Source organism: Lutjanus erythropterus, chromosome 23, assembly GCF_056507025.1.
Source record: "Lutjanus erythropterus isolate fLutEry1 chromosome 23, fLutEry1.hap2, whole genome shotgun sequence".
In the NCBI taxonomy this organism is placed as follows: domain Eukaryota; kingdom Metazoa; phylum Chordata; class Actinopteri; order Lutjaniformes; family Lutjanidae; genus Lutjanus; species Lutjanus erythropterus.
Window position 1 is genome coordinate 21,245,809 of NC_139339.1, and position 24,451 is coordinate 21,270,259.

Genomic DNA, 24,451 nt, shown 5'->3' on the forward strand with positions numbered 1-24,451 from the left:
ATGGTGGAATAATCCAGGTTGCATCATGAATTTCAATTTGATAATGACTGATGGATTCATGAAAAATTATCTTATGCTGTATCATATTTGCTACAAAAATTGTCAACATGACTTTACTGTAAAATATATATATTTAGTTATTATAGGTTGCTTCATGTATCAAATATGATGCAAATGGTGTTATAGGGTTTAAATGGACCACGGATTATAAAAATCTTAATGCATGCATTTAATGTCACATTCTGCATAAAATGTTTCCGAGGGCCTCCATGGGCCTGCATGCCGCATTTTGTAACCCCTCGTTCAGCCCTTCGAGTGGGCACTGGAATTGAGCCAATGGACATTTTCCATAATAATGCACTAACATGAATTTTTCAGTACTGATGAAGACAACATGTAATTGGCGTCACCTTACACTCTCCTTCAAAATGTGTGTATGCGTATGGTAATTATTCACCCCACTGCAGTGTACACGCCAAGAAGACCAAAAAAAAAAAGGGCCAAATCAGCAGTGAACGGGATAAATAATTAAGGAAGCAACTGTTTGATTCATATCTGAGGCCCTCGCCCTCACGGAGTTCTTGGCAAACTGTAGTACTCATCAAGTGATTGCAGAGAATATGATTGTGCACATAAATACACACATGAAAACACACTTTTTCAGTACAGTTGACCTTTAGAAGACCTCTTCCCACTCTCTTCCTCCATCACTGTTTTTCACCCCCCCTTCTCCCCTTTGGCCCTGACTTCAGCACATGCTCCTTTACACCTGTGACCCGGTGTAATGTCATTGAAACAGTGACCTCCAGGGAGCAGGAGGGAGCATGGACTCTGACTCCTTCATGTCACCTCCCCTCCTGGACTACCTGGCTTTTACAGCAGCTGCCTTCACCTCCTGCTTCTCCTGGACAGAAGGGAAAGGTTGGTGCAGGGACAAAAGTTGGAAGGAGGTACGGAAGCCCTGAGGGGATATGGCAGAACAAAAAAAGTGACGAGTGCAGCTTTTGTATGGCCTCACAGACTCTTTTATCACTTTTTTTTTTGACTAAGTTCCCTCCGGGCTTCCATAAGTAGGCGATAGAGGAAGTTGTCACAGAGCTGGAAGTGAGCGTATTTTAAAGCAAAGAGCGACAAAAGGAAGGAAACAGAGAATAAGAGGATCAAAGAAGAGAAAGAGGGCACGGTGGAACACGCCAGAGAAAACGGAGCCAGTGAGACAAGACGGGCTGGCAGAGGAAGAGAGAGGAAGCGAGAGGGAGGGAGGGGAGAAACGTGAGGATGACAGAGAGGAAGGGAGAAAGAGGGGAGGGAGCGGTGGGGAGCAGGAGGAGCAGCTGGCACGCAGCTGATGGCTCCTCAATCACTGTGTCTCCCCCCTCTGGTGGGAGGTCAGAGGAGCTGCCACCCCCTCCTCCCACCACCTCTCTCCTTCTCTGTTCTTGGCTCCTCCAGGCTGTTATGTAATAAAGCTGGAAGAGGGATGAAGGCAGGAGAGAGGAGGATGTGAGGGACGTGAGATTTATTATCTATTTATTGAGGGAAAAGGTGCTTTTAAAGGACTATGCCGGTGTTTTTGCACTTCTGTCTAGCCCCTTTGTTATGAATTAATCATTCTTTTTGCCAACCATTTCCCAAAGTACTATGTAGATTTTTAGATTTTAAATGCAGTTTAGTAACGTTTGGTTTCTTTAATTTCAGTACAATGGGAAAGTCCTAAAATTATGTGACATATCTAATCAAACTGTCTTTTATTTCCATCAGTCATATTACAAGTGCGTGGTAATGAATGTGGAATAATTAAGATAAAATAAGATCATCTATTATTAAGAAGTGTGCATGTGATTAAAGCTATTCAGTATAAAATGTTAATGACTACAGCATATTTTAAATTATACTGAAAGCTTAAGTCATTTAATTGTGGTCTGCCAAAGTGTTTTTTGGAATTCTCAGGTTCTTCACAAAGAAAACAATAGATATAAGCTAGCATTGTACAGAAAAAAAAGAAAATATTGATTACCAGTGACTCCCAAAAACGACATATATGCTCTGTGTATCAGCAGTGACAGGTTTACCTTGATTAGCTAGCAGGTTAGATGGCCTTTTCCTAACTGTAGCTGTCAGCTATAACTTGATTTACTGGTCCCTCAGGAGCGTAATTTAACCATCTTTAAAATTTGTTTTTTGTTTTAGAGACTGTAGACAAGACTAAGAGTTGGAAAGTGCAAAGGAGAAAGTTGACCGAGGTGCCAAGCTTACTCAACTGGTATTGGAGCAAAGACCAGAAAGGGACAGTACATAAGAAGAGTCAGTTGGCACTGAGAGGGAAAAATGGTATCAGAACATCTCTTGACGCAAGTCAGAAATTTCATGACTTTAGACTTGACCTAAAACCAAAAAAGGACTAGCAGCCCAACTTTGACTTTAACACCAACAACTCGTGACTTTGCTTGGACTTGAGCCTTTTGACGTGAAAGTACTTGAAACCTTCACCCAGGTCTTAAGATTAAAACGTATGCTGTTAAAGTAAAATTAAGAAGATTGATAGGATAGGCTTTCAGGGACTTTAAATGTTCATCCCATAGAGTGTTACTGTGTGTGATAGTGACACATATGGCAGGTCAATCAAACAGACATGATAGAACACCACAGATAAAGTGACAACAGTAACAGAAGCGAGACAGGGACAGAACAGGGGTTTGGAGGGTTCTGTCACTGAACAGATAGAAAGAAACAGGCAGAGAAGGAAACAGATCTCAGAGGAGCTGAAGGAAGATTAAAAAACACACAAAAGAAAGCACGGAGAGAATAAACGCACTGAGTGAGTGATGATGGATGGAGCTGCTGGTGTGATTGTCACTGGCTTTGGTCTCTTTCTGAATTCTGTTTCTTGGAGAGGATGAGACAGGAGGACAGACAGTTTGACAGAAGAGAGAAAAAGTAGAAGAGAAAAGGGAGTGAAAGGGAAGTTAAAAAACAGAGATGAAAGCTATTGAGTCTCGGTGTGTACATCGGAAAGCCATAAGGAAGAAGCTTGATTCCCTGACTTTTATCCACTGTAATTACCATCTCCCACTGTTGGAGGGAAATTTTTACTTATCTCTGTCTCTGTGCTCTGGAGCAAGTCTGCTCTTTCTCTCTGTCTAACTTTCCCCAGTGCTCGATAACGCCTCTTCGCAGAGGGCAGGGGAGAGGAAAAAAAACATTCAAAGACTTGAAAGGGAGATGAGGGAAACTTTGCTCTGCATGAGAGCTGCAGCATTCAAGGAGGAAGAAATGTGAACATCGAAAGCAAAAGCTCTCTCTGGCAGATGAGGAAAGAACGTAAAAGAGTAGCAGAGCGGGCTCGCAAGGATGAGAAGAAGAGCATGAAGAATACCAAACAAGGGGAAGCAAGGATAGGAGATACAAAAGAGGGGAGTGATGAAGAGACAGACAGACAAGGCTGCAGGGTAAAATAGGACAAAGATGAATGGACGCGGATGGGAAAGTATTGGTTTCACAGGACGGAAAGAACGACAGCAGGCCACGAGGGATCCGAAAGGGAACAAATAAGGAAGAAAAATGGAGAGACGTATAAAAAAAACACAGCGAGATAAGAAAAAGGTTGTTAATTCATGACAAGGCAGGGTGAAAAGACAGAAGGCACCAGGGAAAGAGAGAAGAAGAAGAGAGGGAGAAAGGGGAAAGACAGATGGACTGAAAGGAAGACAGATAAAGGCGGAGAGAAATCAGTTCTGGAGAGGAAAGCCTGGGGGAAGAGGTAGAAGTTAAATAACGGCAGAGTGAAGGCAGTTGTCTTGTCATCAGAGTCATCGACCACCAGGGAAATCAGGCGTGAAGCTCAGCCTACAATTCATTTAATCTACTATTGAGTCTTTAAAGCTCATTTTTTACAACACAAATGACAGTGTGTGAATGGACAGAGGCTGTTTCATTTGTTGCTGATGCAAATCAACTTGTTGTCTACAGCTTTATTAATTCGACTGTCATTGTACTGATCCCATTGCAGTGATCTGTCTTGTTTCAAAATGTAGGCCTATCAGGGGTTCTCACTTTGTCTGGCAAGGCCCACCTAAGAGGCCGAAAAAATTAATGTCCAGTAATTCACATCTGTAATCAATCAATAATGATAGGGGAATCAAATACTAAAAAAGGATCCAAGTTGAATTTTAGTAAATGCCAAGTGTAAGTCATGCAGCCATGGCGTCTGCAGTTGTCTGAAAACGCTTCCTTCTGGAAGCATCATCAAGGTACACAGACTGTGTACCTTCTGCTTCATGTATGCAGCAGTCCAGCATGCAATGGGCTGGGGGACGGTGAATATAGATCAGCAGGTGTGGTGATAATTAATACAATCTCAGCCAGTCACATCACCGATAACAACAGCTCAGCAGTAGAAATAGGTGTCCTTTTGGGAGCATCTTCAGTCCACATGGACTGTGTGGCTCCATGAGCACTCTCTGGTTTATGTATGTGCAACAGTAGAGCATGCAAAGGACTGGATGAAGGTGAATATAGATCAGCAGGTGTGGTGATTAATAAATACTCTCGCAGCCAGTCAAATCACTGATAATGCCAGCTCAGCAAGTGTAAAGCTTTACCTCAGGAAAGGAGAAAGGGATGGTTCAGAGTGCAATGACGACATCGCCACAAATCTGCACCCAAAGACAGATCACACCCCAGTAGGGGGCAGATTGTAACAAAGGAACTTCTTGTTTTTGATGGTAACTCACAAAATCTGTGATTGTGTAGTGGCCATCCAATAGAGTTTTTATTTGTAGTAGACAAATATGGGTACTGTGTATTAAAGTTTGAGAGATCTCGGCGTCACGTTTCACTGTTAATAAATCAGCAGATGGGGGTATTACACAGACGCTGTCATTTGTAAGAATCCGCCTGAGTGAAAACATCCAAACACAATAAGCTTCCAACCAAAAATGCCAGCATTGCATACCTGTGGGTGAGTGTCATTTCCAAATGATCAAATAGCAAAACTCTAGCTTGGATTTCCCAAGTAGTCAACCCAAAAACGCTTTTGGGTTGGAAGCTGGCTCTGATTGGTTGTTTTTGTTCAAGCACAGCTTATTCTTGCAAATGCCATTAGCAGCACTATGAGGAGCAAATAGGCACTTAAAAGTCACAGTTTGAAGTAAGTTTCCACTTTTTGCATTATTTCCTGTAAGTAACAGATGGTAAATTACATTAATTTCTTGTATCCTAAGTGCGGATATAGTAAACTGTGAATCTGTGGTTAGCATATAGTACATAGGATATAATATTAGTTGCAGTATGGAATTGGGTCACGACTGCTACTGTAATTTTGAGCCTATCTCAGCATGTACTCAGGGAATATGGACTATGTTCAGTCTGTTTGAACTGCTGACAACAGCGTTTCAGTCACCAGTGAGGGGAAGTCCAAAAAGCTGTCAGTGACAATGATGCTTCGCTTAGTTCAGCTTGAGAACTCTGTGTTTTGTTTGTCGATGCACTGACCACCAGCTTATCCGACATGAGTGAAAAACAATTTAGAGATAATCCAGGAATGAGTAAACTTAAGATGTCTAAGTTAGCATCACATCCCAGTGCTTTCGTTCCAGTCGGCGTCATTCAAACAGGAGCTGGAATAAAGGATGCCGGTGCCTGTCCAGAAGTTAAACTCTGTGTGACTTCTCACAGATGACTGTAATCCTCTTCTCATTCCAGTAGAGACCAACTGGGCTGCACAATACAGCACTGCAGAGCGGCAGCAGCGCAGTGTGCAGGCCTGCAGATGCCCTCTGCACAGCTTAACTCTGTGTCCTGCTACCACTCCCCTCCCCTCCTCTCCATCTTCCCATCTCCACTTTCTCCTTGTTTATTTATTGTGTTGAAGATCTCAAGCCTCAAATTGACTTGTGGGATTGATTTGGCAACACCCTCCTCCCTCCCCTTCATTTCCCTCCCCTCCTTCTCCTTTTCCCCTCCCTCCGTCTCTCCCCTCAAAAGACTTTTGATTAATCCGGTGACCTCCTCTGTGAGTTGCGGAGAAAAAAGCGAGTCAAACGGAAGGACAGAGAGAGACCGTTGAGGGAAAAGGGAAAACAAAAGAGAGATGGGATGCCTCTATTATCCAAGCATAAAGTTATGTGATCCATTTGATAAGAGGAGCTCTTTTTGATTGAGGACGAGAGAGGAAGCAAACTCCTTTTTGAGAGGGGAAATAAATGTAGATGCAAAAAGAGAGGGATGAAAGACACAAAAGACAATGTAGAGAGGGTGAGAAGTAGGAATTAATTGACCGTTTGCTAAGCCTGTTACTGTTGCTACGCCTCCCAAGCTTTCCATTCTCAAACAGTACACAGTTTATAACAATGGGGGAAGATTTACCACTCGAAAGTCTTAGTAATTTTTGGAACAATCGATCCTTGAGTTTTTACAGTGGTGGACAAAAGCAGGCTTCTCCTTTCTAGCTTGTGATGTCTAATTTACCAGCTAAAATGACAGCTGTTGTTAGCAGATTTTTATTAGCTGTAGTTAGCTGATTAAAGCCCTTGTGTATTTTGGCATTTTTATCACACTCTATACAGTATTCTACTTTCCTGACAATGTTGATTGGTCACATTGTCGGTGCTTGCCAGATCACTTTATTTCTTATTTTATTATTGAGGGCAGTACTGTGCTACATGTGTGGTGGTGTGTGTCAGTGCGCAGCAGGTTATGTGGGGTCACTAATACCACAGTAAGGCTGCTGGTGTGTGTAAGAGAGTGAGAAACAACAGTGAAGTGAAAGAGGAGGGCAAGAAGGAGGGAGGCGATGTGTGTGTGTGTGTGTGTGTGTGTGTGTGTGTGCCCTGCTCTATTTGTCATCCCGGTCGTGGTCTTTGGTGACACCTTGTTCATTTGCGAAACCGACTGTTTGAGATGCAGCGATCGATCGAGCAAATAGAAGCAGGGCCCTGAAGATAGAGAGTGAGGGAGAGCGGGAGAAAGAAGGGGTGAGAAGTATGTGTAGTTTTCATTACCTAAACTGGACACACGTACCTGGACTGGGTTTTGTTTCATTTATACTTGGAGTTATTATTCCAAGTAAAATGTGACATTCACAACCTTAATGCTGGAAGTAAAAAACTTTTAGCCAACACATTGCAAAGTCACAACCTGCACATTTTCCTCAACCGGATGTGAAAGAACTTGTGAAACCAAATCTTCCTTTAAGTTTAAATAAATCCTTACATGACAAAACTCAATATTCATCAAAAAATGAACTGACAAGGTTTGAGTTTGCTTGTTTTTTCATCATGGCCAGCATTGATTTTCTATCTCAATCTGATAACTTAACTTCCATCCATTATGTTGGCAGGATTTCTGATTTGAAATTGATTTGTTTAATAGCAGCTAATGGCTCCATGAACCTAAAACATGCTCCTGAGACTTAATTTGTCAGCCGTATAAGAAATCCATCATTTTGACAACCTAGCTGTCACTTCCTACAGACTGCTGAAAATGATTCTGGTTTTGGTATTTCTGACCAGAACTTAGTGTTATCTGCTAGTGACTTTCAGAAGTTTTATTATGTTTGACTTTTGTGAATATACGATGATAAAACTTGTATATTAACATTATGCAGGAACTAAATAGGATCAAATAGATATGAACAGATATAATTTAATGCTCCTTTCAGGCAGATTCTAGGATCTGTCAGCAGTGGCTACTGACAGTATTACACATTGTGTCACAGGCTCAATCCCCATCAGCCAGTGTTTGTTCATCAAAGTCTTGAATGTTTCACAGACCTGTTTAAAAAAAAGTTAATTCAAGATTCACTACAAGCTCTCTGGAGTTCTCAGACACATTTCATGTTCTTGCAGTTGTTATTTTCTCAGTTGACTGTTCCATCCACCGATGTAGACGAGATGATGTTGAAAGCCCTGGAAGAAGTTAGAAAGAGGATGTTAAGTTAGGTTTTAGTTTTTTGTCGGGCTACTTCTTCCAAGGTCAAGAATTATTATTAATCTCATGCTTTATCTGACATTTTAAAGCAGGGGTTCAAAAACCATCTCAGCTTGAGACCCAAGAGAGAAATTTGGTGTCTGTCTAGGACCATAACATCTAGAAAACTACAAAAAACCCTCAACGAACCATGAATTGAAAATAATTCATTTATTTCATTATAAAAGTACATCAAAGTAATAATTAAATTTGGGGTGTAATGTTAAGGTTCTCATGACTTGATAAAGTGCTTGCACTGTCCACTGAAACTAGAGGGCATTTCATCTGTGTGTTTAGCTTGCATTGACAGCATAATGCAGTAACTTTAACAGGTCAAACTGCAGCAGATCAAAACGAGGCTTACATTAAAATGTTGTGGTAATTTTACCATGATCATTTCCATCATGTCAGGGTTTTTTGCACTTTTCTACTATAAGGCAAGTCAAAGTGCTGTACATAAGACTGACTTACATGAAAACATTCACTCCAGAGTTTAAGCATCCCAATATCTGTTAAGTTTAATTAACACTTTGTATCCTTTTTTTTAGTCATACACAAACAGAAGGTTGTGGTTTTATGGGGAGTTACGTGTTGTAAATAAATGTGAACCCACTGTGATGTAACCCATTAGTTTGTGGACCACCAAAGCCTTGAGACGGTATGGACAATATGGACAACAGTCCATATTTGATCACTGCCTAGTTTTACAGTTTGATCTGAGTTTCAGGAGGAGCTGTTGGAAACCAGAAACACAATAGTGGCAAAACTGCATCAAGCTATATCTGTTGTCATTGTTTTAATGTGAGAGAGACTCCTGGTCACAAAATGTATATTATAAGTTAAATCTTTTGAAACTTGTCTGTTTCAATTGTCTGCCTCATGCTAGATTTGATCCAAATGCTTCAGGGACTCTGATCGTCCTGGTAGCATTTGGTCATCATGACCAATATGGTCACTGTGACCACAGAGCAGCTGGCAGCCAGAGGGTGTTTTGTCAGTATCACTCAACTCACCATGTCACATCTTATGAGGCGCTGCTTTAGACTGGGGAACACTCAAGTAGTCAGAGAAGGACAAACACGCATGGACATACACGGGCAGCATGCACGTGTACTTGCATGCAGGGTCAGAACAACACCTACAGAAATAACAAGACCGTGCAGGGAGACCCACACTTGTGTGTGATTCAAAAACACAGACACTCAGGGTGAGAGCTGCTCCAACGGCCAGGTTGAAGTTAGTTTATATGGAGAGCTATGCACATAAAAAATCCAAGGTTCCATATGAGGGGGGATTCAGCAAAGTGCATTACAAAGTGCTGTTTACTGTGTCGGGACAGAGGAAATGAATTCAGAGCGGGCTCAGGAGATGTCACTTTCTAATGTACTGTATTCTGAAAGCTCTTTGCTAAGCCAGGCTCTCTCTATCTGTCTCTCTCCAGCAGGGGAATTCTCCATACTGTCAGTCCCGTCTTTGTCTGACCTCCGGTGTACCAGCAACCAGACTTTATTCCTCCTAAATCTCCCTCTCCTAATCCTTCCCTGCCTCTCCCTCTTGCTTTTTTCACATACTTTCCCATCCCCGTCTCTGACAGATATACTGTACAACAGGGAGGATGAAATAGGAGACAGCTGGAAAGCAATTGTCTTTTTATGCCACGAGGAAGCACTGTGAGCATTTAAGAGAAAGAATGATTGCTCTAACACCATTTCTTTCTCTCTGTTTTATGTTTTTTTTTTTTTTTTTGCAGTGCAGTTCAACTTGATTCCTGTGGGCCTCAGGATAGTGGCCATCCAGAGCACCAAGACAGGGCTCTACGTTGCCATGAACAGCGAGGGCTACCTCTACACTTCGGTATGGTCAGCACATACACTACAGTAACGCCTTCAGCCTTTAAAAACTTAATTTGTGATTTCATTACAGCAGTCCTGGGTGAAAAACTGCCTCCCTGCTTGTACTGAGTTGATTAAACACAGTGTACAGGCAGTGTGTGACAGCAACACATGCATTCTTAATGTAGCTGTAGCGATTGTTGGAATGGAGGTTATATAGAAATATGGCTGGAGTTACAGGCAGCTACGAAAGCTTTTTAAGTCTGTCTGTGTGGCAACATCACTTAGATAAATGTCAAACTGGCCTGTGAGAGCCTCTTAACACACAACTTTAGTTTGCCTTCAAAATTCACAGAAGTACAAATTAATTCTCATATTAGAGCTGAAATCTGTTCCATAACTTACTATACACTGTTATCTGCAATGAAAACATGGAATTTCCAATAAATGATAATAAAGTTGCTCTAAATTTGTCCATCTTGCAAAGTCTGACACACTGCTGGGTTCTTGCTTGATTTAGATGTATGATGATAATATAAATGTGTCTCATCTGCTTTGACCAGTTTTAATTTTTCATATACTTTATAGCCATCCTTAAGCAAATCAATACAAACCAGACACACTGGTGACCATTCATTTAGAAACTGTATTGCCCACAGTCTTCATTCATGGAAAATATGAACACAGGCCTCCTTAACTGTGACACTTGTGTTGTCCACTTTACCATTAATTGTGATGTAGTGTTCCCAATTAAAAATGAGCCAGCTTTCTTGGCTAACTGATGAGACTGGTGGCACATGCCGCAGTGCATTATGTTCTTAGATGTGTTTTGTTCTGGTAACTTAAACTCCTGTTTCCTAGTTAAGTTAAACTTAAGTAAAACTTAGTTAAACTTTTTTTTTCTGCAGTGATGGCGGTTCCATTGATAGACTATCAAGTTTTTACCTGATAAAAATCTCCCAGCTCTCCCTTCAGGGGAACTGGCTTTGTGGGAAACCTGAATCCTATGTGCCTTAGACTGGAAGTTTTCTTGTTGAAAGTGAGTCTCTCTCTGTGCCAGCATGTTTGGGCACTAACAGAAAAGTTCATGCTTTAAGGGGTAGTTAAACTTCCAAGAATAGTCTGTAATTGGTTATGAAGCAGTTTAAATTTAATACTAATGCCCTGATATGACCTACATAAGTAACGAGACCATCTGTGAGAAGACTGTTTTTTTTCTGTATAGTTATTCTTAATGCCTGCCAGTGTGTTGGCATGCAAAAAAAATACCGGGAGAATCGCAGATCCTGTCTTTGATTATTTTCGATTCACTTTTGATATTGTAAGCTCATTTTTCACTCAATTTTCAACTTAGAATTGAAACTGTGACACTTCCACTGCCTCCATTCACTCACTAAATTTTCATTGTTGTGGTGTTTTTTTCATAGTCAGCCTTTTGTGTTTCTTGTTCTTCTGTAAGGATCACGTTTAAAGTTTGAGTAGGCTTAGTACACCCATATTTCAGTAGCCTCGACATATCGGAAGCTACTGCTCACTGTTTTTGTAGAATGTTGAATGTTGTGTTGGTGAAGGCTTGCAGTAAAGGGGTAAAACTTGATGGCAACTTATGTGGAATATTTGGTGGCCACAGAGTAACTTTTTGTGCCATAGGGCCATGGTTAATGTTAAACCAGGTAAACCAATTTATATAACAACTTTCATTAAGTAAGGGAATGAAAGTGACTTTGAACTTGGGACTTTGAAGTTTGACATAGTCAAAGATGAAACGTTGTATTTGACTTTCATGCCCTTCAAATGTTGAGTTTTCTCCACAGTTGTCAGTTGTGACTGTTTGGTTTCATGGGCAAATAAACTTTTCATTTAACCTCAGATTGGCAGTATAACGAAGTATGCAAATTGTGGTAGCTGTCACCAAGTATAGGATGATATGTTTAACTTAACACGAGTTCCAAGTCCTTTCTCAAGCTTCCAATCTCATCTCAACATATTCCTCCAATTTCTTTTGTTTTGCAAGATCAAGAATGAACTCCATGTCATTTTCATTTCGGGATATGTCCTGTTGCTATGGTATTATATTACAAATGAAGTACCCTGATGAGCAGTCCACACCCTCAGATTTACTCTCATTAACAAACACACAGCAGCACATGACACACTGCTGTCATCTGAGACCATCTGAGTCTTTTCACCCCAGCCGGCTTCCTTTTGACTCACACAGTGACAGGCTGAGGTGGTGACATCTGAAACTGTGCGTAATGTCTGCATGCATCTGTGCATGAAACACTTCCCTGCTCTCGGTCACAGCAGCACTTGCATTGCTACAACTTGTGAAACAGCTCATAGGGTGCTTCCAGAGAGTTATTTCAGATTGATGTGCAGAGAGAAGCGGTACAGCCGAGCTACACATTTGAGAGGCAGAATAGATGAAGAGACAGAGGGTGGATCAGAGTGCACTCTATCAGGATGCAGAGAAAAGCTCTTTTTTCAGCCTTTTCCTCTTGGCACACAGGCAAAGTGTGTGAGATCTTGTTTGAAGTGCATCGGTGCGCTCACTTCAAAGTCCATCTAACGCTGCCCGCATGCATACTGCCAGAGACGAGGAGAGGAGATACGGGGTTTCTATCAACTGGAACAATAGAAAATCAGTCTGGAAAGAACACACGTATGGATATACACAAAGTCCTCCGTATGCTGCTGCTTATTCAGTATGTGAACATCATTCTGTCGAGACATAATCATGCACACTACTTAACGTCTGCCCTTAATTCTAGCAGCTTCTCACTTTGCCAACCACAGATTGCAGCGAGACGTAACAGAGCTCTTGAACGTTCAAAACACTTCTTGGTCCAGGAATCGAATGACGTAAAATAGTTGGCAAATATGACTGGAACCGGGTTCTTGTTGAATCACAAGTTTTATGTAAGTTTTCTTTGTGTTTAGTAGTGTGTGAAAAGAAGAATAGGCAATCTATGAGCCTCAGTTTTAAAACTCTACCTGTGAAGATTACTGATAAACATCTGTTTTTTCAGCCTGTGTCTTATTCTAATAATTGTGATCATTCTGACGATGGGTCATGCTAACATTGTACCTGTTGTAGAAATTTTTGAAATACCAGCAAAGAAAAAAAAACGTAGTGGTGTGAACCTGAGAAGCTTACAAATATTTTATCATTTCAAAAGTTTGTCTTTTTTCTGAACACAGAAATTAGCTCCCTGGATTAGCTTGTTACCTGCATGGAGATTTACTTACAGGCTGTTCAGTTAGCCAACTGGCAGACCAGGACCAAACACACACATGTATGATGACACCAAATATTGCACCAATATTTGACATGACTCAGCAGAAATCATGTTCATGGATGAGGTAATATTTAAGTTTCATTCATGTTACATTTAATCAAAGGCGCCAACTTCCTTCCTCACTCTCTGATGTATCTTACATATGATTTCCCAGAAGTTATGGCAACTTGCAACTAGCAATGGCTAGCAATGACATCATTACCTTGAATAAATTATGGATTTCTCTGCATTAAACCATTGTTAGAAGCAAAAATGCAACTTTTTTTGACATTTTAATATGGAAATGTTCGATCGTGTAGCTTTAATCTACTATGTTTTGTATCTGTTTTCATTTTTAATCAAAGACAAGCATTTGGAATGACTCAAAACTTTTTACTTGTCAAGCTTTAGAGAAGCCTGCTTTCTTCAGCATACTATCTTACACCAAAGTGACATTTCTTGAAACTCTAGGTGGCAAGTGAAAAATGTTCAGAATGGCCACAGTGATGAGAATAAAATTAAATTTCTTGAGAAAGTTTTGTTTATCGCAAAAGGCGCAGCTTGCAGAAATGTCAGAAGTAGCCCCAATCCATATTTTAACCTAACTCTAACCCTCCAACCCATAAAAACTTAACTTTTCCCCTAATGAGCCCCAGAAAATGGTCCTTGTACATGACTTTTCCAGGGCTTGGAACCCCCCTAGACAGTAAAAACCTTGCATGCACATACACACACACAGATATGGAGGTTATACTTACCCAGGCATTCTCCTGACAGAAGAAAGGTGACCCATTTTCACTGAGGGAAAGAACCACGGGGAAAGAGAGAGGGGAAGGAGAAAAATGTTTGAGAAAATCCCTCTGAGATGAGAAAGGAGGGAGCACAAAGCAGATGAGGGGGATTTTTTTCACCTTAAACTACCTGCTCTGCTATTGTTCCATGTAAATGTGACGACCGGAGAGCGAGATAGAGAAGAAGGCGGAGAACAGAAATAGAGGAGGAAAGCATGTTTTGCGCTCGTTGCCCTCAGGGTCCGGAGAGGAGCAGTGCAGAGCCTTACCACCCTGTTATGCAACCGTTTGCATGTGCAGGGAACAAGGCCCCTACGTCATCCCCTGAAGGGGAAGGGCAATTTAGCAAGCAGTCAAAGAAATAACCTCAATGTAAAATTTTAGCATGAACATGTAGAAATTCTAGAGAATATTTTGGTACAGTTTAGGTCACGGGTGCACATTTCATTTTGCTTGCTGCAGTGAAACGATACTGTGGGACTGTGGGAGATGGGGGAACTCTGTTGTTGTTTAATTTCTTATGTGTGCTTTCTTTAAAGATTAACAATGGGGGGGGGGGTTTGAGATAATGAATGTAAGTTTGTGGGTGTTTCTTTGGCCTACACTGCAGGGAGTTGAGACACAGGCAGGTAGGGTTAGCAAAAGTGTGACAAAAGAGGGGTTGGTCATTGCAAACTGATTGAAGGGAATGGGGTTGTAATGTCAAAAGACACTGCTGTTTTGCTCTAAAGTTCCTTTTATCAATATTTTCATATCAACACCTCACTCATTACCCATTCAATGTAGCTATATCAAGTGCCATCAGTGTCTTTCACCTCTTTGTTTTGGTTTTATGGCACACAATTTTACTGCCATTTACCATTTCTTCGCTGGTCTACGCACCAAAGTCTTAAGTTATTTTGTGTGCTATAACACTTTTTTGCATTTGTTGTGTCATTTCACACCATTTAGTCTGTACAGACTTATAAAGAGATGATGTGTCCTTTTACACACATATGTAATAAAGAAAAATGTGTCTGGTGACATGAGCAAGAAAATCTGTATACGGAGCTGGTGGGGTGGATGGATGGGTTAAAGAAACAAAACTTTCACCTTGCAGAAAGCAGTTCTTAAAACTAGAAGTCAATGTAGAATTATTTTAATTTAAGTACATACACTAACTTATGTACAGAGACATATGTAACCTAATTTATGCAAGTAAGGTCCTTATTTTAATCCAGATCACAATCTTTTCTTAAACCTAACCAAGAAGATTTGTTGCTTCAACCTAACCAAACTGAGACCGGTTCACAGCATGAACCATGACAAAGATCACCATGACATTGGTTATCAGAGTATTGTTTCCATGGCCCAAACTCACAAATACTGGACTAAACATGAAAAGCCAAAAATGTGTAGACATGATATGCAAAATGTCCTTAAAAGTTGTCCATGACATCACATTGCACTGCTCTTATTACCCTGGTTTCCACATTCAGCTCTAAATAGTCCACTGTACATAATGTGCTCAGCAGATGAGCTAGCAGCTAGCTAGTGTACATAGTGAAGCATATAGCAGCTAAAGAGAATTTATACAGAGCTGACATTGCTCTGTGACTTCTGTATGTGTAGGTTATACAAGCAACGGTTTGCTAACAATTTGCCAAAAGTTTACAGATTTTTTCTGTTGCTCTCAAGTGGACAAAAAATTAATTCGGGAGAGAAAAGTTTCCTACAAATCAGTTTTACAGCCAAGACCAAGACTTTGAGGGATCTCATTCACCTTCCTGATGTACGTGTGAAGGGGGGAATTTCCAAAATTTTAAATTTCTAATGAGTTGAGTTACTGGCTGCATTTGAAGCAGGAAAATTTACAACCAATGAATCACAATAATGATATTAACAAATAAATCAGATACAGGGAATTTAATAATACCATGGCACTCATGGTTTTACTTGATGCCTCGATTATGCTGTTTTTCTATTGCACATAATTCTGAGTTTTAGATAAAATACGCAGTACTGATTTAGTATTAATCAATATTAATATAAATTTTTCAGAATGATTGGCTTTCTAAAAAGCTTAAATCAAGTTGTATTCTCCAGCAACATTAAAAAAAAACATGTAGCCCAGCTGGAGAGAGGTGTTTCCTCGTACCTTTTCGTAGCAATAACAAAGGCTCACCTCGGCTGCGGCACTGTTCCAGTGGCTACTCAGCATTAATCTTTCATGGGCCTCTGTGGCAGACGTGTTCACTTCCGCAACCACACACACACACACAAGCAGATAATCACAACACTTACTTAAAGGATTTGAAAATGAAGTACCTCCTCCCAGCCGTAATGTCTCAGAGAAAAGAGAAAAGTAGTTTTCTAGCTTGGCCTTCTTAAGCCCCATCGTTTATCTTTGTTTATCAGTTGCATCTCATTAAAGCTCCTTTGTTGTAATTTTCTTTTTGTATTATCTTCAGTAGTTTCTGTTTGTTCTGTTCTTATTTATATTCTCGACTCCTCTGCTGCCACAACTTATTTTCCCCGTGAGGATCACAAAAATTTTATCTAATCTTCTAATCTAATTTAATAATGTCACCTTTTATAAATATTTCAAATGTTTGTGGTGACCTCAGTTTATCTTGAAACCTAATTAAACATCCTGAAACACAGTATTTTTTATGAAATGCGCTTGATCATGTATTCCACTTTTCTTTTGTTGTTCACTCTTGTTTTTTGAAGGGGAAATTCACAAGCAAACATGACCTCAAGGAAGAAAATAAGTAATTAGAGGATGTCAAAGTCCCATAAGCAATTCGTGGTCAAGGTCACAGATGCCCATAGAGAAATTCTCTTTTCCTTGTTTCCTCCACAGGCAGGTCAAAGGACAGGGGGAGCAACACGACAGCAGTCTTGGGTCTTGAAGTGATTTAGTTTCTTGCTCAATGACAGGGCAAGGTTTTGAACCTGGGTCCATGAGTAGAGATGTAGCTTTTAGGCTGCCTTGCCACCTCATGCGGTCCCTGTAGTTGTTTAATAAAAGCACCCATCAAAATACACAAGCTAATTTGCCATCAGCACAGCAGTAGCCATGCAATAGAGACAGGTTTCAGCTACAGTAGACCCCCGTCTTACCTACATGGCTGCCAACTCACACCGATTGAATGTATCTCAAGAACGCCTTTAGGGAATTTCTTCAAATCGGCACCCATGAGTTTACTTGGATTTTGTTGATTATGACAAAATTTAGAACAAATGTGTCAAATGATGAAGTGATGACCTTTTACATCTGCCTTGCATATCCTGCATCCATTTGTAGCGATGTGTGCATCCATCATCGTCTGTTTGAACCAAAAGTGTGCTAATCATTGTGGTGCGCGATACGATGAGCATGAGCAGAGCTGGAAAGACTGTGGTGTTAGCATTGTTGGTACTGTGTGGCTCACTATGTCTACAGTTTACGAACAAATGTGTAGTGCGATTTGTGAAGGCACCACAGCACACCTATGATGCACACCTTGTGGCTTATTTCAGGTTATGTAACCACTATGGTGACTATAACTGACCGCAGTTATAGTCTTTTTTCTTGTGTGTGTGTGTGGTGATATCAGTCACTGACCACTGATTTCAGCCATGTTAACTTGACAGCTATGAAATGGTCGTTTGAATGAATTTGTTGGGTGCTGCTCAGGGTTAGGGTTAGTGGCCCTTCAACAAATCTCATTCCAAGCTAAATTCAAATGTTGGCAGCCGTGCTTCATAATAAACACACCACTGAGTGTAAAAATAGCCCTCAGCAGGTGTCAAAATAACATAAACTAAAAGTGATGTCAGCGCGACCATTAGCAAGCTGTGGTGACTGTATTGCTTTCGCTTTCGGAGTGAAATACAAACATAACAGCGTGTGGGGCCTGCCAAATGTTGAATGATGTAAAGGACAGATGGCTTAGATTGCTAACAGTTGATAGCTAATGCTATTTGGACTTGTAGAAACTGGGGGAAAAGCCTTGTATCACCATTTGTGGTCTATAATGTCACAGTAGTGCATGAAGAAATTGAAGTAAGGTCAGTTAACTGCTGCCATGTGAAACAGCCATCCAGACTGCTGTATAAATTCCATTCCAGTTAGACCTTAATACACAATGAATATCTACGTACATGATGTTTGATTACTTTAGTTTGCACAGTGGTGTTTCCCCTGCAAACACACAGCATGAATTATTGATCACATGCAAGCACGGTAAATCCCCAGCTGCCTTCTTTGGCTACGTTTAACCAGACGACACACTTAAACCTCCAGACACATTTACATTTCACAGTAGCAGTGAAGGCTGCTCCTGCCACGACCAGGGAAAAAATAAACAGGAATTACTTCACTGAAGAGGGATGATTTTTTTTTTCTCTCATGAGTATTGAAGCACCCACTAGCCAAACATCCCAGTTTAGCCCCGAAAGATATTTAAGCTACAGAGAGAGATGGAGAAAAGCGAAATTTATAATTTAGCAAAAAGTAATCTACTGTAAAGAAAATAACACACTTCTTAGCCTTTATCCCTTTGTGTATCTGTGAGTTGTTGTGCACAGGATCAATAAAGAGGGAGTGGGAGTGACGGGCTAAATGATGGAGCGAATGTCCTTTTGTCCTTACATGAGCCTCTTGTTGCAGGAGGATAAAACGAGATGATAATAGAGGTGAGGAGGAGAGCGGGAGGAGTGAGTCACTGCAAAGCATCAGTTCTTCTTTCATTTACATTAAAATGTGCAGGACGGAAATGGAGTTTGGTTTAAAATGAGACACCTGCTGACAACTAAGCTAAAAATATGAGCTTTAAGGGATAATTCAGATTATTTGATGTGGGATTGTACGAGGTACTTATGGACAATCAGTGTATTATCAACAGTAGATGCTGGTCGGTGCCCCCAAGCTTGCAGCAAAATGGATTTTAGCCTTTTTCTTATTAATTTTCTCAGCTTGAAGTGTTTGTACAGCAAAACCTGTATGACAAAAACTCAAAAACTGGCAGGTAGGTTGGAAATTTAACCCATTACTCAGGCAAAAAAATAACACTCACTGACCCCATGGTGGTGCTGTAACAGCAAAAAGCATATACAAGTAAAGTGCATACACAAGTTCTAGGTGGAGCCATAAATGCTAAAAGTTTATATTTCATAATTGCTTGCATGGATTCATACGAAAAACATGTTTTGCACAATCTAGGGTCATGAATCAGTTGACTTGGTCACCTGACTATGATGGTGAAGGTCACCTGACTATTGCTACAATGTCCAAAATTCATATTAAGACCGAATTGACCGGACTAAACACGAACAGCCTATAATTTGTATGTGACGCATGAAATGACTTTCTGAAAGCTGTTGTGCTCACCAACCTTGTTTCCAAATTCAGCTGACAGCTGTTTTCAGCAAAAAGCTCTAAATTTGCCCCCCGTACACGACCTGCTCAGCAGACAAAGTTAACAACTTGCTGGTGTGCAGAGCAAAGTATGTAGCAGCCAGATATTATCTTCAGGAGGTGGTGGAGAATAAAACAGAGCTAATAAGAGACCAAGACTATGAGGGGTTGTGACTGAGTCAAGACCAAGGTCGAGGCAGGGTGCGACCACGTCAAGACAAAGTGCTGTCACATGACTAGCTACCTAAAATGTCAAACAAAAAAGTCCATCACTCTATATTTTTAAAAATGTAAAATAACTTAATATCTGTCTTGTGAACATTTTTTCTTTCATCTCATTTTAAAACAGATTTCACCAAAATATTTGACAATATACTCAATAAAAGCAAAGTATTGTGTGCAGTGTATCACAAAGTGAAGTATTTGCACCTTGTTAATTTAGGCCTCAGCCTGTTCTGACTCTGTGTTGAGAACGTTTTTCTTCTCCTAAAGACACAAGAGGCTGCTATAATAACTCAGCATGGTTAAGGGTGACCGATCATGAAATTACTCACTGTCATTGACTTCAGTGAAGCACTAACTTTACTAAGTGTATAAAGGATTTAGTGTCATCACTGTACTGTGATATTCTATCCTGGTCTAGTGGTCAAAGCACATGCCCTTTAATGAAAAGGTCGAGGGTTCAAATTCTCATGTGGCCAAGTCCTATTTGCTGGTGGCAGGTGGGGTAAAAGTTCCACCCGCTACTCAGGCACGTCTAGTGACATTCATTGACCTCTTAATGTAGACTCAGAAATCTTTCACCATTTTAATTTCTCACTTCATGTTTGTCTAGTCTGGTTGTCAACCAGCATCTACAAGCCAATATATTATCAATATGTACCTCATACAGCCCTACGTCAAATAATCTGAACTATCTCTTTAAAACAGGATAAAAGGTGGTACTTTTGAAAATTAAATAAATGGACAAACATTACAGTTTTGACCTTCCCGCACAATGCAGACCTTCCTTGTGTGTATCCATACAGCACACACACGAATCTGTATTCGAGGCCAGGGCCTCTCAAACTCCTTGAGGATAAGGGGGTGGCAGGGCAGTTTGATTGACAGGGCAGGCTGGATCTTAGCACCAGTAATAACAAACAGGGCTGATTGTTGTCGCTGTCTTGAGAGGAAGAAAGAGAGAAGCGGGGAGAGGAGCGGCAGCAATGGATGCTGGGAGCGAGAGAGGAGGAGAAGGATGGCCTGACAGGCCCAGACTCATAGCGAACATAACGTCTCCGCTGGGAGCAACAACCGCCATCACGCTCATCTTTCTTCCCCGTCCTTCCTCCCCCCCATCTCCCTTTATCCCCCCCTCTGTCTCACTTGTACGGCTTTTACTCGCCTGTCAGTCTGTCTCGCTCCCTGTCCGGCCATTTGTGTCTGTTGGCCTCTCCCGTGGTTTGTCTTTTTCTCTCCACTCTGCCATCACTGCCTTCCTCCTCCCTTGCTTTTTGTCACCCCGTGAACCTCTTTTATTCGGAATATATATCCCTGTCTTGATGTGTCCCTTATCTGCTGTCCTTGTCCTAGCTCTGTCCTCTACCTCTCTGTTCTCCTTTCCCCTCTCTGCCTTTGTCCTCCGCCTCATCGCCCTGAAACCCTTCCCTCGCACACTCAGCTCTCACATTTTTATTTTTCTCCACTTTTATTTCACCATTGCTTTAACTTGTAAATATAAGGGTTCTTTGTAAGACTTAGGGTTCCTTTAAGAACACTTTTTACCCAAAGAACTGACCCTCATACTCAAACATTCAAATGTCTATTTATGTTTGAAATGGTATTTTTAAATGCAGATGTAGCTGGAATCCCCTAAGTCACTTAATTTTTCTCAAGTGTTCTCGAGTTTTTAGCTCATCTGTAGAATATAATTTGGTTCCTTGTAGAACCCATAAAGACAAGAGATGTATATTTGAAACCCTTAAAGACAGGGTATTTTTAGATCCCTCTGAGTGAGTTCTGGAGGAAACCCTTGGAATATTGGAACAGTTTTTGGTAGAAACCCCTGGGTGGGTTCTTGTTAGCACCCTTAGAAGGTGGAGAGGTTCTGATAGAACCCCCAGAGAGTGCTATGGGTGGAATCATTACACCATAGATGGCTTCTCTGGAGACTCACTCATGGGGGGTGCTGGGTGCAACCTTTCAAAGATGGTTCCAGGTAACCCTTTATGTTTGGTTCTTGGTATATACCCCTGGTTGGGTTCAAGATGGAAGCCTTGGAATATAAAAGGGTTTGCGGTAGAATCCACTGAGTGGGTTCTGGATGAAACCTGTAGAAGGTGGAAGGATTCTGGATAGAACCTATGGACAGAGAGAGCTCTGGGTGGAACCATTATACTATATTAGGGACCTGGGTGCAACCTTTCACAGATGGTTCTAGGTATAACCCTTAATGTTGGGTTATAGGAAGAACCCCCTGAAAGGACTCCAGGTGGAACCATTATAAGCGATTCTACCCATGAACAAAGAACAGTTCTCCTATGGAAACAAGTCAAAGGACCATATATGGTTCTAGTTCGCACCTTTATTTCTAAGAGAGTAATATGACACTAAAATATAAAATAAGTGATGAGACACTAAAACATTGCGTTTGTTTTAAATACTGTACATTTCTGTAACAGTATGTTCCCTCATATTTGACTGAAATGAATCATCTCCTTAGAAACCAATCCAGTGATGTTAGCTGATGTCACCGTTTAAACGCTGGCTCAGCAGATCTGTCGTGGTGCCAACATAGCGACAGCTGTCCCAGGTGAATGTTAATTGTAAGGGCATAATGCAGCAAGTACAAGGCACATGTAGGTGGCATGCCATGGGATAACATGATGATGTAACATGATAATATGACTCACACTGATTAGAAATAAAATACAGGGGAGACATGGGAATACAAGCAACAGTATAGTCACGGGTGAAAAGAGTTTTCATATCTTTTACTTAAAAAACGTAAAATCAAAGAATACCACATTGTAAAAATACTTCATTACCAGTTAAGGTACTGCATTAAATGTTCATTTAAAGTTACTTTTAGCTGCATTAATCAATATACTCATTAACAATGAATGAAAAGGCTACATGAAATGTGAAAGGTGTGGTTCATAGTGACAAACCCAGAGCAAATCATTTCCAGTGGAGAATTTAGCTACTAAGAACCCAGATATTTCCTTTGGGAGCAGAGGTGTACTGCATACAGATGCACACTTATACTGTGGCTTGTTTCAGGTCGGTCTCTACAATGGCAAGTTTATATACATTAGTCAACTATTAATGACCACATGATGAAATAACTTTTATTAGAAGTTTCATCATGCTCACTGCAAGTCTGCATCACACTTTCCTTATCAATTAAATGTCAATATGACGACTTTGACCTTTCCATTCATTTTTATTGGTTCTCTTATATAACACTATAAACTAATGTATGGATCTTCAGGCGCTTAAAAATTTGATTTCCTCACTTGAATTTCCACTGCCCTCTGGCAGCACTACAGCTATGCTTTGGACTGGGTGTCGAACAAAAAAGAACTAAAAGAGGAGTTAATGTTGGGCTTCAGGTCATCAGGAGAAACACAACTTTATTATACAGTTTGTTTTACAGCATCCAAATGATCCAAAAAAAAAGTTAATAGCAGTTAAGATTTATTTCAAAAAAGGTAATTCTGTGTATCTTTTAGCAGAAAAAGGTATTAAAGTAAAAGTTTAAATATAGTGTACAGTATACTGTATATATACATTCATATATAGCACTATACTCTGTATATATACAGTATGTCTGCGCATGAGTAAGGAGAACTAATATTCCACTTATTCTTGCTAATAACTTACTAATAATTTTTAATATATTTAATAATAACAGGAAGCAACAAACACATACACTGTACAATGGCAACATACAGTACAGTGCAGTACAAGTAATTACAAATACTTCTAATCCAATGGCCTTGCAATATACTCTGCCCATGAGTCAGGAAATCTGGGGGACAGTGTCAGCTACAATGTGAGGGAGGAAAGAAAAAAACACTCACTTTGTCGTGCAGATTCCCATACAGTTCTACTGAGTGACCTACATCTATGCACTTAAACATTTCACTTTTCCACAGCTCAGTGATAATATTAATCAGTAATAACTGAAGCCTGACTCTGTGGTGATAACAGAAATGTTTTCATGGGAGCGCTGGATAGTCCAGCTGTATAAAGAGAGAGAGGCCAGATGGGCTGCGTGTATCCATCTGTCTTTACACATCTCCAACAATACACACCTCCTCTTCATCACTCCCTCAGTTGCCTTCACCTCTGCAGTGCCTTTATTCATCTGGTCACTCTTTTCATTCACCACCTGCTGCCGGGAGCAAATAACATTCATTTGTGGTCAGCGGTCATGTATCCAGGAATTTAGGCATAATTAGAAGAGGTGAAATGGAGGTACCCGCCAGGCAAGAGACGGTGAAGCACCTACTTCAATGCCAGCATAACTCCCAGATGCAGCCAGCGGGGATTGTAGTTGTTATGCTAACACTGAGAGGACCCCCACATTGATTATCCAGAGCTGAAACCAGACTTCAAACTGAAGTAGTTGGTGATCACTTGCGGCTCCTAGTGGTCAGTTAAAAAGAGTGAGAACAGTCAAAAACTGGAATTACTGCCTCGCAGTTGTATGTCTCTGTTACAGTTTACATCCGTGTCTGTTCAGACTCGTATATTGTTTGTAATGAAGACTGAAGGACTTAACACTATATTGACCCGTAACTTTGAAAAAAAAAATTATAAAAAGTATGAAGTGTATTTTTTGGCAAAATGGAAGTTATTACTATATCATACATGTGTGGTTCCTGAGAATAATATCCAGTTATGATGTCACAGTGAAGTTGACCTTTAACCTTTTGGATATAAAATCTCATCACCTCATAATTTTATTCTATTAGATATGTGTTTAGTGAGGTCACTGTCACCTTTGACCTTTGACCCCCAAACTCTGATCACTTCATCCCTGAGTCTGAGTGGACATTTGTGCCAAGTTTGAAGAAATTTCCTCCAACTGTTTTCAAGATATTGGCTGCATGAACCAGTCAGACATAAGGTCACAGTGACCTTGACCTTTGACCACCAAAATCTAATCATTTTATCCTTGAGCCCAAGTGGTTATTTGTGCTAAGTTTA

The 24,451-nt window shown here is 40.6% G+C and overlaps 1 protein-coding gene across 2 annotated transcripts in view; it reads left to right on the forward strand.

Annotated features, from left to right (window-relative positions):
- The window catches only part of fgf11a (fibroblast growth factor 11a), a 129,438-nt gene that overhangs the window by 81,623 nt on the left and 23,364 nt on the right, over positions 1-24,451 (forward strand). For both annotated transcript variants that reach the window (XM_084712382.1, XM_084712383.1), the window contains one exon: positions 9,719-9,822. In XM_084712382.1, coding sequence (XP_084568508.1) covers positions 9,719-9,822 — 104 coding nt within the window. The remainder of the gene's footprint in view (positions 1-9,718; positions 9,823-24,451) is intronic.